The sequence below is a fragment of the Strongylocentrotus purpuratus genome, unplaced genomic scaffold (assembly GCF_000002235.5).
Source record: "Strongylocentrotus purpuratus isolate Spur 01 unplaced genomic scaffold, Spur_5.0 spur5_scaffold_14, whole genome shotgun sequence".
Classification (NCBI taxonomy): Eukaryota; Metazoa; Echinodermata; class Echinoidea; order Camarodonta; family Strongylocentrotidae; genus Strongylocentrotus; species Strongylocentrotus purpuratus.
Genome location: NW_022145599.1, coordinates 17,457,187 through 17,470,420, shown reverse-complemented (window position 1 = coordinate 17,470,420; position 13,234 = coordinate 17,457,187). Strand labels below are relative to the sequence as shown.

The 13,234-nt window shown below is 38.3% G+C and overlaps 1 protein-coding gene across 1 annotated transcript in view; it reads right to left on the bottom strand.

Annotated features, from left to right (window-relative positions):
* Positions 1–4,447: 4,447 nt before the first annotated feature.
* LOC576733 (speract receptor) overlaps positions 4,448–13,234 on the bottom strand; it is a 33,614-nt gene continuing 24,827 nt past the window's right edge. The window contains exons 11-19 of the mRNA XM_030984339.1: positions 12,959–13,030; positions 12,273–12,438; positions 11,558–11,707; positions 10,719–10,902; positions 9,458–9,598; positions 8,325–8,448; positions 7,382–7,625; positions 6,096–6,194; positions 4,448–5,650 (exon numbers count right to left, since the gene is read on the bottom strand). Coding sequence (XP_030840199.1) covers positions 4,980–5,650; positions 6,096–6,194; positions 7,382–7,625; positions 8,325–8,448; positions 9,458–9,598; positions 10,719–10,902; positions 11,558–11,707; positions 12,273–12,438; positions 12,959–13,030 — 1,851 coding nt within the window. The 3' untranslated portion in view covers positions 4,448–4,979. The remainder of the gene's footprint in view (positions 5,651–6,095; positions 6,195–7,381; positions 7,626–8,324; positions 8,449–9,457; positions 9,599–10,718; positions 10,903–11,557; positions 11,708–12,272; positions 12,439–12,958; positions 13,031–13,234) is intronic.

Sequence of the window (13,234 nt, the reverse complement as noted above, 5' to 3'; positions counted from 1 at the left end):
AATGCTAAGTTTTGTCAAACAGACCTGAAACTAATGAATAATCCATATCAATAAACAAAAAGCAGGCGAAGAAGAAGAAGAAGAAGAAGAAGAAGAAGAAGAAGAAGAAGAATAAGAAGAAGAAGAAGAAGAAGAAGAATAAGAAGAAGAAGAAGAAGAAGAAGTAGAAGAAGAAGAAGAAGAAGAAGAGGAAGAGAGAGAGAGAGAGAGAGAGAGAGAGAGAGAGCAAATTCTACAAAGTAAAATGAATGTGAAGTTCGTTTGCACGGAGTAACAAACGACAGATGGCGTATTTCAAAAACATATTGCTGTAATTATTGACTAACAATAAGCATTTACAAATATGACGCGGAAGTGTCCTTCCATTTATAGCATTAAAAACGAATCCTGACCATTTTCATGAACATTACTACCCCCCCCCCCCCCATCGCTGCAATATTGCAAATGGATAAGGAGAGAGAGAGAGAGAGAGAGAGAGAGAGAAAGAGAGAGAGAGAGAGAGAAGAAAAAAATAGTAAGCAGGCATGCTTTTAAAAAATATACAGAAATGACACGTTCTTTTTTTTTTGGGGGGGGGGGGGCAGTGTATTCTAAGAATCGCTTCGTATAGAGTGTTATTTAACCACTTATTTGGAGTGGAGTGGATTCAACTCGAAGATAATTGACTCCAGATATGAATCCTAAAAGTGGATGTCCACCCCTCTGCATAAAGAATGTAGAAGTCGAGAGTGAGAGAGAGAGAGAGAGAGAGAGAGTGTGTGTGTGTGTGAGAGTGAGAGAGAGAGAGAGAGAGAGAGAGAAAGAGAATGATGAGGGGGGGGGGTGATATTGGCAGAAACACACATGAAAGAGGCATTGACAAATAACGATCTATAGACTTACTCTGTACATTTCAAATATAAAGAATTTAATGCATAATTTCGAGGAATAAAATTTCATGATAATACAGTTCTCATAATGATAATATTCATATACATTACTGACACACATACACTTCAAAGCTACTTTATACACATTTTTACTACGTAATTGGCTACCCAAAATTCATCAAATTTTAGTACTTTCGATTGATAATGAATAAAACCATCACTTTATACATAGATAATGACATACAAACAATGTTTACAAATAATCCTGTATATATTTGATCGATGTCATTCGTACAATAAGATCATATTACATATACATATCTCACACATACATTTATCCCCCAAACCTAAGTGGTGAGCAAAATTGAATTGTTAGTAAATCATTAATGAAATATCTCGAGTGAAAAATGAAAAAAGATTACATACTAAAGGCTATTAAACAACTTATCATTTCCTATTACGTATTAAAAGACGATTACAAGACCTTTGCCAAGACTTCAATACAAAATGAGTAAAGTTTGATACATGACTTTGCCTTAATTTGATCTTTTAATTTTGTATAGATATTGTTTACTTATTATTAAAGAAGAAAACAAAAGAAGAAGAAAAAAAGAAGAAGAAGAACAAAAGAAGAAGAAGAAGAAGAAGAAGAAGAAGAAGAAGAAGTAGCAAAAGAAGACGTAGCAAAAGAAGAAGAAGAAGAAGAAGAAGAAGAAGAAGACGGAGGAGGAGAAGAAGAACATGAGGAAGAAGGAGAAGACGAAGAAGAACAAAGAAGGAGAAGAAGAAGAAGACGAAAAAGAAAGAAAACAAAAAGAATGAGCAGCAGTCCAGTCTCGTTATAATCATGATAATAACCACGTACGACATATTTATTTGAGTTTTTGAAAACCGCACATGTGCCAAGACTAAACATTTGTACAGTGAATTAATTATGCATTAGTCATGTACACAAGTGTCCATTACCAATATTATTTAAATCCAATACACTCTTATTTAATAATAATTCTACTGCATTATGCCCAATTTACTGTCCTTATTTACATGACAAAACTGGGGGCATTTGTATGGCAACTTACAAACGTGCTAGAGTTGATATTGCCACCATCACTTGACACATTCCCAAATGTACTAAACCTGTTATCTTCTTCCAATAAATTTCAATCAGTATTTTACGAGAATACTTTAAAGTTCATTAATTTTACGAGGCTTGACAGCGTAAATACATCGGTAAAGATATGGTAAGTAATACACGTTGCGAATCCAGATTGGGGGTAGGGAGGAGAGGGGCGCCTACTCTTTGGGATGAGGTTTTGAGCGCACCCCTTCTCCAACACACTACTATACCTGCATGTTTACACATTTCCAAATATATTCCCCCCAATATAATGTTGTCCAATGATTGACATTGTGGATCCAGGTCCAATATTTTTGTCATAGCATAGTTGTTAAATACGCACTTTGTAAACCTGCACATTGTTGAAAGTACCGTAATAATCTGCTGACTGTCTAGACAATGTAATCTCAAGTGTGTGATTACACAATTAGAATGATCATTAACCATATTAGTAAATGATATTCACCAAATAATATTTCTGTTAGGCATATATTTCGATATTGCACAAATTTTTCAACCGCAATGAGACTCTAATCGCAGCGAAAAGAACAATTCAGAAATGTAACTTATGTAATTTATGACCTATACGCTTGCAGTTCATCATATATAATACATTACACATCTATACATATCTCATAACTTACATTTCGTAGAAATGACCTTAATTTTGAGACACAACATCAAACAAATTGCACGAGAACAGAAATTTAAGATCGATTCACAGTGAAACTCAACCGGCGGGAAAAAGAGTTTTATGGAAAAAGTCCTACAATCATTTTGGCCTTCTACCAATCCCCTTTCCCCAGCAGAATCGCCCACCTTTCTTTCCAACATGTCACTCTTTTCTGTCCGCGCATACTACTTTTCCGATTTCACTTCTGATAATTTGGTCCATACCCAGCTCTTTGTAGCAGTGACGTCATGAGTTACGTCAGCATTCACACGAAACTGCCCGAACACGATGTGTGTTTTTAGTACTAGAAACTCAACAGATAAAATGACTTGAAGTTAGAATGGTTAATATACAGGGATACCAGATATGTGTGCAAGATATTTATTAAAATATCCAAAGTACATGGTGAGAGTCAAAAAGAGTTAACTCTATGTTAGCTCCCTTCTGCCTTTAAACCGACGGCGGAAACACCATGTACGACATTCAATAACGCCTGGAGCAGAGCCTGAAAAGACACACAACATGAACATCTGGCATCCCTGCAAGACAACGAACATTTACTACTCATAAGAAAGAATACTTTATACTTCACGTAAAAAGGTTAAGACTGTCTTGTACAAATACTGCCTATTATTACCTATACAAGGCATTTTAGCTGCTAAATAAAAAGTCGTATTTTGCACGCTGCTCCGAATATGAAACCGGAGCGGTGAATATTTGCCATATTGCCCTCTTCCGGGTTTGCCCGGTAGACCACTGTACCAAATCAGAGGGCAATATTGAGCCATATTCTACTTGTCAGTGCGCTTTACGCGCAGTATTGTGTAGGCGTTAAAGTGTACGCGCGGTAACAATCATTGTTACATCACAATTACATACCTGCGTGAATAACCTGAAATCAGATGGACCGGCAAACAGACGGGAGTAAAAATCAAGATTGATACCAAAGTTGTATAGGCCCCTATCAATAATTTGCTTAAAAACGCCTTGTTTAGGTAATAATAATTATATTGACAGGGCTTCTTTCGGGGTACATCAGAAATATTGACCGCGCTAAGACCATATTGCCCTCGTCTTCGACTCGGGCCTATATGATCTTAGCTTGGTCAATATATCTGATATACCCCTCAAGCACAGTCAATATAATATAAATATTGCATTACAACATTCTCTTCTAACAACAAAGAAAATTTTGTTTTCATCGCTGAACATCCTTTAAGAAAGGACCGACTTTTCAACTATAAACGGTCTTATAAAAGCTTACTGCAACTTTAAGGGCAATTTGAAGAATAACCCTAATGTGGTCATGATCAAAGTTTCTAATTCCATAGGAAATGTTGTTACATTTCTAAAGAATTAAATTTTCAATGAAATGAGTCTTACCATTCTCATTCCTAATACCTATTTTGTTAAAAACGAGCATAAAGTGTTGTGAGTAGCATGAACTTATGCATTTAAAAACACGACATTTCTCCTTATTTTGCAGGTGTATTTAACGATTATATCATCAAGATAATACTAGCATCTTCTGTACTAAAGGAAATAACCTTGAAAGAGAAATCAATGATTAAGATACAGTGTTATTATATTAATTTACACTTATATCAGGTTTTTAAGTGTCCACCTTGCTTATCACTGTTCATCTAAAGATTAAAAAAAAAACGATTATAAATAATAACTATCCTGTTGAAGCCGAAAAGAAGTCACCTTGCGTGTTCCACCAATGTTAATGATGCCCTCTCAATCTCTTAATTGGATCATGTTTGCACAGGCCCCTTCGATAAATTCCTTCTTGTCTCGGTGGTCACGTAGGGCCAGTACTTCTGCTCAACGATGAGGGCGTCAGTTATCATGTCGTTGTTGACTGTCGTTAAGAAATCCTTAAAGCTCACAAACAGAATAAAAACATTTTGTCTTCCACAGTGAAAGGTTCTTCGATGCAGATGGATTAAAACTTTTAGAATGTGTTAATCCATAATCATACACACTCCATACTTATTCACCGCGAATCGCAACGAAATGGATATATGTACATATATGTGGACTGAAACACGTATCCAATGAATGTGATTACACAGGTAAAACATAAACAGTGCTGTCATCCGTTTCCAATATCAGGGCATAAATCTGAAGAATATTTTATCAATTGCCATGAGTTCGGCAAGAAAGCATAACAGTGAGTGCATCAACACAAGAGAACAACATCCCGTAATAGTTTACTCATAATAACATAGTACTGTGCTTTTGAAAGTCACATGAGTTTATCGGGGGTTTCTTGCGGAGACCCTCCTTCTGCAGTCAATGTTTAGTTACAGCGCCCTCATACGACGGTCTCCACTTCGTTGTCAAGGAACCCTTCCTTGATCTGGCTGTTACTGTTTCTGCTAGAGTAGTCCAAGGCACTGTCGTTTAGCCTCTGTCGCTTGTCTAACAGCGAATTCGTGCACGACGACAAATCAACCTTTGCCTCGCCGCTATCGTTCCTGTCGAGGTGTCCCAGTAACCGGTCCGTTACTTTGGGCGAGTTTTCGTTCGAGTTGTTAAGCTGGCTGAAGTCAATGAGGGTCGAGTTGGGAAAGTGGTTTGGTGTGCCACCGTGACTGCCGGGTGCGAACATGGAATGCGGTCTCTGGCGATCTACGCCGGGTTGATCCGGAAAGGGTTTCATGACGTCACGACACACATTGGGATTGGCAGGACGGCCATCGGCTTCCAATCGCTTCGCGAATGGCTCCTTTTGCGGCTGCGCGCTGATCTTAGAATGGCGGTTCGAGTGGTTCCCGTGCGTTGAATCGAAAAGGCCTACGGTGGCGTTTTCTTCTGCTGTGCGGAAGGGTGAGCTACGGCGGTACGATGGATCGGCAGAGATCAGCCAGTACGTGACCAGTTGCCCTTTGCCCTTCATGCTTATAAGGCCACGTTCTTCCACCACAAATCCTCCCATTTGTTCCAGAAGATTCTTCGTCTCTGAGCTGGTGTGGATCTTCAGGGCTGTAAAAAAAAAAAATGGAAAAATCACCGATCATCAACAAGCTAAACAAAAATTGGTTCGTGATCGAATAAACAAAGAAATGTCGAAAAGACTGAAATACTGTATTCTCTTAAATTAGGCATCATAGTTCATATGCCTTGAAGGAAGATATTTGTGAAAGTACATCACTCGTATCCATTCAAACCCAAGTTCAATATTCTCAAACCTACCTCATGATTTCTTAATCCTTTACGAACTTTTGTCGTCATTGTAGTAGTTGATTCATTTGATTCTGTAAACGGCTCAGTGTTATCATTTTGATGATTGAAAATGAGCTGTTGTCAGAATATCCTATGGTTTTACAAATCGTCAATGCTCCAAAGCAACCCTTGGTTATTTAGGAGTCATTACCCATATTCTTAGTGTCGTAATTTAAAGTATGATTAATGATGAATCCATCCATACCTTCTCCATTAGATTCCATCCTGGATGCGGTATTGACGGTATCTCCAAAGAGACAATATCTGGGCATAGTCAGACCAACAACTCCAGATACCGTTGATCCTAAGACCACACATAAAAGAAAGACAAAACAGGTAAGTCACATGAAATGTTGACAGAGAATTAGGAGAGAGAAAAGGGATTATCCCAGCAATCACACAACGCTCACAAAGCGTTCACAAAACGTCCAGGGACGTTAATACGTTTCGAGTACGTTTATTTACGTCCCAAGACTGTTTTACGTTCTCTGGTCTGGGAGGGGAAAGACAAAACCTAAGTTTTTGAGGGTCACTCAAATTAAGTTTTGTACTGTGGCTATGCTGCTAAATGAAATACAGCACCTCTACATTGCATAAAGCAGGAATCGACTATTAAAAGCCTCAACATTAGGCCTAAAAAAGAAGATGTTTTATCGCCCTTTAGGTGCCAAAACATGGGTCGGTCGGTCGGTCGGTCGGATCGTTTTGTTTTTTAAAACTTTTATCCTTCTTTTTTTCCTCTTTGGGCTGATATTCTCAGTATTGAATGCTTTAATACATATTTTTCTTAATTCATTAAACATTATTTTCCTAAACAACGGTAACAAAAAAGCCGACCGTAGATTTCACGATTTTGGGGTCGGTCGCAAAGGGCAATACAACATCCCTTTTTTGAACGTCTTACCGATACATTACACCCTAATTTCGGGAGCTTCACATCGGAAGAAGAAAGGCAATATATTAGCCACACTCCACCCAGGTGAGGTAAATGGGTACATTGGACTAATTATTTCCTTAAACTGCTCAGGCGTTGTAATTCCAGTCGTTTTATATAAAGGGTAATGTGCCAGAGATGAGCGCTTTACAATATCCCATTATGATTATTGTTATCATAATGCGAACAAAATAGGTTCATACACATATTTAATGGTTGGAATTATGTATTTTATAGATTTGAGTAAGCTACTGATGGAGCTTGGAACTCGAAATTCAAATAATTTTTGGTTAAGTATCTTGTCACCACCTATATACAATTACCCCAGGGAAATTACCTACATAGGACAAGTATGTCAGGTATAATTTTGTCACACCCAGGACCGACCCCAGACCGACAGCAAACCTGACAAAAATTACTTTGCTTCACAAGAGTCCGACGTCATTGTCGGTATGGAGTCGGAGTGGAGTCGGTTTGGCGGTGTCATTAACATCTTAAACGTTTGCTTTAACCTTCGTAACACATCAACGATTATGTCATATCTGAGGAGATCTCACCTGAATGGATGCCTATCCTCAATTTGAGGTTGACCTCCGGACGATGTCGAACCTTGAAGGCCTTCACATCTTCGAGCAAGTGGAGCGACGTCGAGGCGATCTCGGCCGCGTGCTTCTTCTCGTTCCGGAGAGGAAGTCCAGAGACGAGCATGTAAGCGTCGCCGATGGTCTCCACCTTGTAGACATCGTAGTAGCTGATGATCTCGTCGAAGAGCGTGTAGAGGTCGTTCAGCATATCGACCACCTGTTCATAAACGGAAACATGGGCATGAATCGACCACGTCATGATAGTTTCAATCATGGCAATAAGCATTAATTAACAACTGCGTTTTGCTTAAATTTTCCGAATGTAGATAAGCATCAAGACATCATTGGTACATCTATCTATATATCCGTCTGCATTCAGAATGTTCTTACTTTATTTAACTTCCAATTGTTCCAATTGGGTGCCATTTTCTGTATTTACATGTATCTCTCATGTAACCTTTGGTCTAGTCCTTACAGTTCACTCCTGATACTACACTTTGCCAATGTTTACTGTTGTCCCACTGTCTGTCGTAAGTCGTAATTCCCCACGACTCTCTCTTTCATTTCACGTTGCATTTTCTTATCATGCCGATATAGCGACACAGTATGGAGAGCGTTCGTGATGCAGACATGACTAATCACGAATGACGCAAATGGACAGAGCCATATTATTATCATTATATTTTAAGCCCCACTGTACTAGTTTGGCCAGGAGGGATTAGACCTCCCTGCAAAGTCACTGACAGGTGGTTACCTCATCAAATCAGCTCACAATTAACATAAGAAGAAGAGGATCATGGGGGACCAATGGTCACCGCTTAGGCATTGAATGCTATATAGAGGGCGCAAGAAGCTACAAGTAGTGCAGTGTGGCTTTAAGGTATATGTACTCTCTGTTTCATAATAGTGATAATACCTCGAACGGTGTGCTTTCTGAGGACAAACTGGTGAAGCCGACGATATCACTGAAGAAGATGGTGACACATTCGAACGACTCTGGGACTACCTGCATCCCACGCTTCAGCTGGTTCGCCACAGGCCTGGATTCGCAAGAAAAAAATATGTAATGAAATTACTCATATTTTTTCCTTAGCAAATATTATAAAGACGATCATAACTACTTTTGAATAAAAAAAAATCAACTCAAGGGCAATTCCTCTACCCTATTGTATATCATATTGGATTCATGTTGTGATTACGTAATACCCCATTTTGATATTCGCGCACTTTAAGAAGGAATAGATAGGGCTATTGAAATTGCCTAAAATCTTTTTTTGAGATCGGGTTTATAGAGATACAGGGAATGGAACAACAACTGAAATTGCAATAAATGAAAAGGAGATAAATGGTGCTTCAATTAAGTTTACATTTAACGACCGTGTCGAGAGAGACAATTGCAGATGAAATAATACATTTATTAGGACATGAATGGTTTGCGAGAAGTCGAACTATCAATATTTCGCTTGATTGTCATGCGAACGTACGACTATACTCAAAACACCACCTATTGAATATTCAACATATCAAAGAGTATTCCTGGACAATGAAATGCCTTTTTTGGTGCAGTTCGGGCAAGCAATGTGGCCTTCCAGTGTTGATTGTTTGGTAAAATAATGGTATCAACTTTATACCATACCGAATCAGAAGAACAGGGGAGTGTTTCACAACGACTAAGATCGACTGATGAACTTAGCTATGGCAGGCCATTCATACCACTGGTTGCTCTCACTATTGGTCTTTCAATTATGATCTTTAGATAATGTTTTTCTTTCAATAATGAACTATCAACAAATGTAAATTCTGTAGATTTGCAACAAACGATTTATACGACCCTTCAGAAACCAATGCCAGTAAACGGTAAGAGCAAACGGTGGCATGAACGGCCTGTCATAGTTAAGTCCAACTTAAAGTCCATCTTAGTCTTCGTAAAAAATTCCCCTGTTCTCCTGACTCAGTAGTGTATAAAGTTTATACCATTAGTTTACCAAACAATCAACACAGATGGGCCATATTGCGTAGTCTTCGTGAAACACTACCCAGGTTACTTACTTTGGTAGCATCTGATGGAGAAGGTTATCCGTTTTCTTCTTCTCTTCTATAAGTTGGTGGGTCCTGTCCTCCACGATGTCTTCCAGGTTATTAGCATATTTCTCCATGATGACGATCATGTTGTCCAAGATATTCGGCTTCCTGAAAAGAGAAACCACAATATAGGACTGACATACATCGCAATAAATATATATTATACACAATCTCATTTGCTTTATATACACTGTTGGTCATAAAGGTAGAACAAACACTCACAAATTATTATTCAATAAAATCTGAGAATGTATACTATTATTTAGATCTATTAGGAATAAATCAATGTCAAAATCATTCCATAAATTGGGGTAAAAATAATTATTCCACCATTATGACCAACAGTGTACATTGTAGAATAAAATACATCATTTAAATCATCATTAAAATCAGCCTCCTTAATTATGAACAAATTTTTTTCTGAACCTTTACAGATATGTTTATGTCTTCTAGCATACAAGCTTTTCTTTAACTGTACAATATGATATTAAATCGCTGTTTATTAAATTAACATGAAATTTGTATTTTTGTATTTATTAACATTTATTTCCTTCTCAACAGTACAGTATGAAACACAATGTATATATACATGATTATGTAACAATTATTTCAACATAGAGCATACAATAAATAATTCAGATACGGAAGGAGGCGAGAACCCGGAAAGCATAGCTTGAGTTGGGAACGCCCATAATAAATTAACACAGATATGATGATTAACGCATCGTTCCAATAAATTTTGTTTGCAATTCATGGAAATCTAAGTGAAAGTTAAAGATAGATCTGAGTAAACTTGATATTAGCACCCTCAGCAATCTTTTACAGGTGACGCCATTTTCTTTCTTTGCTTTTGCTTGGAGGAAAGCTGTCGGCAAAATGTTTCGCTAAAATCAAACCGAAACTTACTCCCACCCTGAATCAAAATGTTCTACAAAATTGTTCTTATAATGCCTTTGACCGTCAAAGTTGTTAACGCTGCATCAACTTAGGAGGCGCGATAGCTCACTTGGTAGAGCACTGGTCTCGTAATCCGGCGACCTGGGCTCGAAACCAAGGGGATTCGCTAGTGCCCTTTGGTAAGGCATTAATCCTTATTACCAGGTCTCTCGGAGAGGACCTATAAACACGCCGTCGCGACGCGTCGGTCCTATGGTTACCTTCTAACAAACATTTATGCTTTCGTAGCAGTCAGGTAAAATAACCTACACTAACCACCACCATTACTTACATTCCCTTCTGCAGCGGCTTGAGTCTTGTGGTGAGGGTCTTGACTTCCGGTCTTTCATCAGGGTTTTCGTTCCAGCACTCCTGCATACCAGTCAGCATGCAGTTCGGACAGTCATCAACCTCCATCACGTTGGGTCGGAACGGTGTGTTGGGGTCCAGCGGGTGAGTCACCTTGTCTACAATTTCTGGTAAGTGAAAGTGAAAAAAAAAAGGAATCGTCAGTAAACATAGTCGCGTGTGTGTGTGGATGTTTTCGTTTGTAGGTGCAAGGAGATACCAGCATAATATCTCCTTGGTAGGTGCGAGGCGTGTCTGAATTTCAATTTTAACAGATGCCGGGATTTGTGTGACTGAGATATGGTTATTTACGTCCGTCAGAGTAGGCTTTTCGTCGAAGACAGAGTGCTAATTTCCATATATAACAAACAGATGATGAAAATGGGGAACGGGAAATTGAAAACTGAAATTGATTACAAAAGAGGTCGGAGTTTTTACAATCTTCTTTATACAGCCAGTCCGGTGCGGTGCATGGCACTATTGGCAGCATCAAAACCGTATCACTACTTTTTGTTTTGCACATACGCCATAATATTGGCGGGAAGCCCGTAGTGCGCCATTTCGAGAACCTGGAAGTCAAACCCATTCTTGTTCAGAAATTGCTGAAAATAGTTTGCATCTAGACCTTCCGAAAAAACAGCTATGATATCATGGCAAAATTATCATTAAATTTAGCCATTGATGTATGTTCTTATTTGACATAATGTTTTAACATACAAACACGTACTTCAAATTATGACAACGAAAATAAATCTCGTCGAGCTATTATTCTCCAACCCTTACCTTTTGGTCCTAGGACACACTTGCCATAAGGACCCTGCCTCGTAGCCATCTCATACAGGATGATACCTAGTGAGTACATGTCACCTTTCTGAGTACCCTCTGGTCTAGGTGCGGGGTCTCGGAGTAGCTCTGGTGCCCGCCAGAGTAGCTCTTCAAAGACAAAATCATAACATTCAAGACCGAGTGGTAAGATTTGTGTTCATTGAATCATCTGTGCATTTGGATAGATGCGCCATTTTACTTGACGTACATTATTCATGACAGATATATTACCAGTGTTTTGGTTACGGTAAATATGAAAGCTAAGTGCAATAATTGGCTTTGAGGAGACATCTGTTATTGCCAATATAACATATTCATTTATCTCCAATCGAGTTTACTCTAATTTTACCATGTTGTGGATGTGGTTGTTATGACACGAAGCCAGGTGGACCTTTTGCTTTAGAAACAAATTGTTTTACATCTTTTGTATTTAGACTATTAAATAGAGGTGCAGTCAAATTGTGTTAAAAACATAATTCTTTTCTTTTTTAATATAAATTTATTTAATAGGATCAAGGTCTGTTTTAACTGAACACAAAGTGGATCAATGCTCTTATGATCCCATCATAACCCGAAATCATACCAAACAATGATCAAGTGTAAAGTTTTACTTAGTGGATCTTCCCGATCTTTGTTTGTGAAGTCTAAGCAACAAAATTCCAGGGCAACCTACTCTCGTATTTTGCGTGTTCACCAATCTCAGGCGGACGGCTACCGCTCCTGAACTGGTGGAGCCCAAAGTCTGTAATCTTGAGTACCCATCGACTGTCCACCACCAAATTACTGGACTTGAGGTTGCCATGCGAGTGCGTTTCACTGGCGTGCAGGCAGCTTAGGCCCTGAAAGAGAAAATTGGAAAGATTCCATTGTCATATATAGTCATCTACAATGTGATTCAATGAAACGTGGAAATCCACATTGTTAATACCAAACAAAAACTAAATTAAATGTTGTATGCTTGGTTGACAACTTATACATGTACCTACTTTATCTTTGGTATGATAGTTAAATTACAATATGATAATAGATGATGAGGCGAATATCTTTTCAAATAAGGTAAGAATCAAAATCTAGCTTAATTATTAGGTCATGAGCTTTCATTTTGCAGGGAAAGGTCGTTTTTGCTGAGAGATATAGGAAGAGAAAAAAAAAGAGGGGGGGGGGGGTGGAGGAAGAGAGAGAGAGAGAGAGAGAGAGAGAAAGAGAGAGATGATATGAGAGAGAGTGAGGGGGGGGGGGGAAGAACATACTGCAGTACTGTATTGTACTCCTCACAACGAAGCCACATCTATTTTGTTTCAGCATACTTAAGTGCATGAATCTGTATGTAAAGATGAGTATCAAATGCATTCAACTTACTTTTAAGATGTCTCCGATTAATGATGCAATGAACATGCTGTCCAACTTGACCTCATCATTTTCCAAGATATCCTGTTTAAAATTATTGTTTAAAACAGACAAACAAAGTAAATTATATGCAGTTCTCTTTGGGGTTAATAATACATCTACATTGTAATTACAACTATAATATTTCTGACTCATCTGTGGTCTCATCTAAAATAAAATTGAATGCAGGCTTCATGAACTATTATTAAACATGTCCAGCTTGACATGGTACAATGTATATATGTATCA